Source organism: Sinocyclocheilus rhinocerous, unplaced genomic scaffold (genome assembly GCF_001515625.1).
Source record: "Sinocyclocheilus rhinocerous isolate Xijiao unplaced genomic scaffold, SAMN03320098_v1.1 scaffold1214, whole genome shotgun sequence".
NCBI lineage: Eukaryota > Metazoa > Chordata > Actinopteri > Cypriniformes > Cyprinidae > Sinocyclocheilus > Sinocyclocheilus rhinocerous.
Window position 1 is genome coordinate 1,519,501 of NW_015627891.1, and position 5,202 is coordinate 1,524,702.

The 5,202-nt window shown below is 42.7% G+C and overlaps 1 protein-coding gene across 5 annotated transcripts in view; it reads left to right on the plus strand.

Moving 5' to 3' along the window:
- Positions 1–5,202, plus strand: part of LOC107736843 (protein FAM135A-like) — a 29,436-nt gene that overhangs the window by 19,386 nt on the left and 4,848 nt on the right. For all 5 annotated transcript variants that reach the window (XR_001639747.1, XM_016548202.1, XM_016548204.1 and 2 more), the window contains 4 exons: positions 1,090–2,890; positions 4,277–4,437; positions 4,541–4,632; positions 4,859–4,956. Coding sequence is in view for 4 of the 5 variants with exons in the window: in XM_016548202.1 (XP_016403688.1) it covers positions 1,090–2,890; positions 4,277–4,437; positions 4,541–4,632; positions 4,859–4,956 (2,152 nt within the window). In the remaining variant the exon portion in view is untranslated. The remainder of the gene's footprint in view (positions 1–1,089; positions 2,891–4,276; positions 4,438–4,540; positions 4,633–4,858; positions 4,957–5,202) is intronic.

Here is a 5,202-nt window from a genome sequence, read left to right on the forward strand (position 1 = left end):
ACTAGGAACGGTTTTAGTTCTAGGAACTCCGTTTGGAGGAACTAAATTAGCTCCTACTTCAGAGCCGGGTCTAAAACAGTTCTATAGGAACTATCAGTGACGTAAGTGTATGCTGATTGGCCAAACACACGTGAAACACTGGCCACCCGGCATTTTTAAAAAGCCACGTAAACATATTTACTCCACGAACATGGAAAACAGCGATAACGGCATTTAACGGCATTTACCTGTTGTCTGCAGTGTTGTGTTCTTTTCTCAGCTTCGATGATATGTAACACTGCAAGTTGTCATAAAAAAAATTAGTCTCTTAGCCCAACTTTTTGCTCTTCTTCCCTCACCTCCATTAATTCGCTCCCCTCGGATGATGAGGTTGAGACGGAGGTCACTAGCAGAAAGTCCAGCATCCTGGTGCAAGAACAGAACCTCATATTTTCAGGAGAATCTCACAGTCTCGCGTTATCGAGCTCTAGAGTTTTGACTCCACAAAAAGCCTCCATCAGTCAAGGAGATGGGCTGGTATCTTACAATGAGGACTCTGCTACCCAGCCCCGCTGTGAAACTAATGCTCCTGGCAGGCCGACAGGATCTAGTGAGACCGATCTTCCAGGTGGTGCAGCTTCGGGGCCAGAAGCATGTAGTGAGCCTCAGACGGCTGCCCAGTCCAGTACATCGGTCACAAGCAGCACGGACCTGGTGAAGAAAGGCTTTGTGGAGAACTACTTTGGCTCCCGTTCCAGCACTGATGTATCTGAGATCAGCCCATTGGAGACTGCAGCTGTAACACTGGGGATTCAGACTTGCCCCAATGCTAATGACGAAGAGGACGAGGAAGAAGAGCAGGAACATGAGATGATTGAGAGGGACAAGACCTTTGAAATGTCAGATCTGTTTTGTGCTAGTTCATGCTGTATTTAAGATAAACTAGGTGTGGCATAGTGGTTTGGTTATGAAAATCTTAAAGATTCAATTCACCGTTATTTCCCTAATCTCATTTTGCACCATGGTAACAGTCCCGGTAGTTAAGTGACTAGTCACTTTGGATAAATAGTCTGCTAAACGACTACTTACCATATTTTTTCTACCCTGAAGATCGCGATGGTCCATGGCTTGGTCTCCACAACAACAGGAGTGGCTCTGTGTCCACTAAAGCAGACAGGTCCAACTCAAAGGACTGTATTGCTAGTGGATTGGGAGGCCTTGGTCCGTACTCAGATAAGCAGCAAGCTGCCCTTGCCACGGCTTGGCCTGAACAAAATGAGCCTCCCCTCAAATCCAAAGCCAAATCTATCAAGCTGAAGAAGAATGCCAAGACTGAAAATTCAAAGAAGCTGATCAGGCAAAGCTCGAAAGACTCAGTGGTCCTCACAGGCTACAAGAACTTGAAGGTTCCTCATGGTGAACCAACCACCAAGTCCAAAGAAGTTGACACTCAGTGCAATCCGAAAGGCGAGCTCGATGATGTAGGCAAATACATCCTCCAGAATGAAACTGCAACCACACATTGTGCTCAGAATACTAAAGACTGCACCACAAGCGACATTCAAGGCAACGTCGGTATCCAGAGTGACAGCTTTTCCAATCTTTTGAGTTTGCAAATGCAGACTAGGCCCCAGGCAGGTACTGGAGCAGAAGCCGCACAAAGTGCAGCTGCCAGAATTGATTTGACACATCCACCTGTTGGGCTCAGACATATAGATGTCAAACCGAGCGACAAGGACCCCTACCAGGGCGATAAGGTCACCATTATCTTACCGCACCACTCAGATCCATCCGCCAAGAGGGATGTTCCAGAGATCACACAGACCGATTTCTCTGAGTTCAAGAGCCGATTTGGGGATGGTGCCACATTCATCGGAGCTTGTGGAGCTGCTTTGAGGAGTGATTGTGTTCCTCAAGCCTCCTCCAGGCTCTCAGACTCCGGAATCGAGAGCGAGCCCAGCTCTGCAACACAGCTAGCCCCGTTCTCTCCGTCTCCTTTTGCTTCTACTAGCCTGGAGCCGCCTACAGATCCGATTCTACAAAGCGCCCACCAGAGACCATCTCCGCTCAGCCCTGCCTCCAGAGGAGCCACAGCGTTGGAGGGTCTCAATCCAGAGAGCACCAGCGGCATCAGCGGAGTCCAGTCTTCCCTCACCTCCATTAATTCGCTCCCCTCGGATGATGAGGTTGAGACGGAGGTCACTAGCAGAAAGTCCAGCATCCTGGTGCAAGAACAGAACCTCATATTTTCAGGAGAATCTCACAGTCTCGCGTTATCGAGCTCTAGAGTTTTGACTCCACAAAAAGCCTCCATCAGTCAAGGAGATGGGCTGGTATCTTACAATGAGGACTCTGCTACCCAGCCCCGCTGTGAAACTAATGCTCCTGGCAGGCCGACAGGATCTAGTGAGACCGATCTTCCAGGTGGTGCAGCTTCGGGGCCAGAAGCATGTAGTGAGCCTCAGACGGCTGCCCAGTCCAGTACATCGGTCACCAGCAGCACGGACCTGGTGAAGAAAGGCTTTGTGGAGAACTACTTTGGCTCCCGTTCCAGCACTGATATATCTGAGATCAGCCCATTGGAGACTGCAGCTGTAACGCTGGGGATTCAGACTTGCACAAATGCTAATGATGAAGAGGAGGAGGAGGAGCAGGATCATGAGATGATTGAGAACGGTTATTATGAGGAGACCGATGGGCTGGTTTATGTTAATGGACTCCCAGGGGAGGAAGGAAGGTGTGAGGATGGGGGAGCAGAGGGAAGGACCCTTTTTTATGATCACCTGGGTTTGGAACAGCTCCAGGAAACCTACATCCCCTCAGCCGGCCTGCAGACACGGCCTCCTGGACCAGCATCAGCCAGCAACGACCTGTGCTGGTACAAGAGTGCTCCCACTGCTCAGATGACAGCGTGAGTTTTCTTTTTTTTCCCCCTTCCTTTATTTTTGCAGTTTGCCATGCATGAGAAATGAAAAAAAAAATATTGCCAGAGGTCGAGGTCTTTGTTTTTCTACTGTGAGACAAATTTTCAGGATTGTTTGATGAATAAAGGTTCAAAAGGACTGCATTTTTAAATATAAATCTTTAACATAATTTTTTAACATCAGTGTTTCCCATACATTGATTTATTTGTAGCGGCCGGCCACAATATCAAAACTGACCGCCACAAATAGATTTTCCAAAAGTCTTTGACTTTGACTAAACACGAGCACTGCACGTTTCAAAATCGAAACCCGGTTTGGGTGTTTTTATATCACTGTATTTCTGAAGGAATCCGACTGTCTTTAGAAAATTTTGGATGTCATTTTCATTTCATCTTGCATGTAATGTCTGATAAAGCAGCGTTTGTGAGCTGAGCGCTGCTTTGTGTACAGCCGTTACCATGGAAACCTCAATCTCTCCCGATCTACAAGGCCTCCTGCTGACAGAGAATGAATTTGCATATATATATGCCACCACAAATGGAGTGCAAGTCTGTGGGAAACGCTGAACATTAAAGGGGTCATATGATGTGATTTAAATTTTTCCTTTCTCTTTGGAGTGTTGCAAGCTCTTGGTGCATAAAGAAGATCTGTAAAGTTGCAAAGACTAAAGTCTCAAATCCAAAGAGATATTCTTTATAAAAGTTAAGAGTCAACCACGTCTACCTAAAACGGCTCATTCTAACACTGTCTTTAACGTCACTTTTGATTACTTTAATGCATCCTTACTGAAAAAAATGTATTCCATTATTTTTTTTTACTGACTCCAAACTTTTGAACACTAGTATATGTTATTCCAAACAGAAAAGTGTCTTTGTCTTCATAATCTTTTATCAAACTTCAATGACTGAAACAACTGAATCTTCTGAAACAACTTTACATTTCGACTGATATCATCTAAGTCACACCTGGTCTATTATATTAATGTTAATATTAATTTTAATGTTAAACAACAGCCATATAGCTATTTAGGGATTGTTTAGGCTACTCCCCCAGGTAAAGACATTTTTATATAATCATTGCAAAATATGTTGCAGTAATTTAATGCAAATTGATATAATAAATGTTACAACAACGTCAAATAACAGTAGATTTAAAAGATATTGCAAATGCTGTTTCACGTTGAGTTTAAGTTTGGATTGTGTTACTACATTAAGACATTTTTAGAAGGACATTAAAGAGAGCAGCATTAAAAGCAAGGAGTTAATTTTGCTTGTGCATAATACATAGAAACTGCACATTGTAGATACAATAACTAATACTTGACAGTAGGTTCCTTTTTTGTCTCACATTTAATTGTGTGTTTGAATCTTTAGGTTTGTTCAAGCAAAAGAGGACTTGAAGCAACTAAAGTTACCAGGCTTCCTGTACAGTGAGGTGGCAGATCTGGCGTCCACTGTGCCATATTTCAGCATGGATGAGGATGAAAACTGTGATGAGGGCATACATCTAATAGTGTGCGTACATGGTCTGGATGGTAAGCAGTCACACTCTAGATGTCGGTAAATCCTATATATAGCTAGGAGTCCAAATTTACAGATTCAGATTGATTTTTCTTATAATAAAAACTATTTCTTTAGGTAACAGTGCAGATCTGCGTCTAGTGAAGACTTATCTGGAGCTCGGTTTGCCTGGAGCTCGAATAGATTTCCTAATGTCAGAACGCAATCAGGTAACCTGCAGAACAGTCCCATGAACAAGCGCTGGGTTTGTGCAGTTTCTAGAATTAATGAATTGTATATTATATTATTATTATTTTTTAAATTTGTAAGTACTTTTTAAAAGTATGACGTATATGTAAAATCACTGATAAAAAAATTCAAAAGGCTTGGAAAATAAATTCAAATTTGATATATTTTGACATTAACCTTATTTAATTTCTTTGGTTATTATTCAAGAATGACACATTTGCTGATTTTGAGTCCATGACTGACAGACTTTTGGACGAAATTGTGCAGTACATACAAATCTACAACCTCACAGTTTCCAAGATAAGGTAACATCTTTCCCTCAAACTCAAATATATGAGAAAGTAAAACTCCGATATGAAAAAGCACCTCAGTATTTTTACAGACAACATTTTTAACGGCCCTGTCCAGTGTGACATTTCTTGTATTATCAAGGAGCCATGATGATTGATCTTGAGGGCATTTGACAGTTTTGTCCATTTATCTTGCATATTTCTATTAAATAAATTAAATACAGCTGTTGTGTCAAAACACTAGACATAAAAAAAACCCAC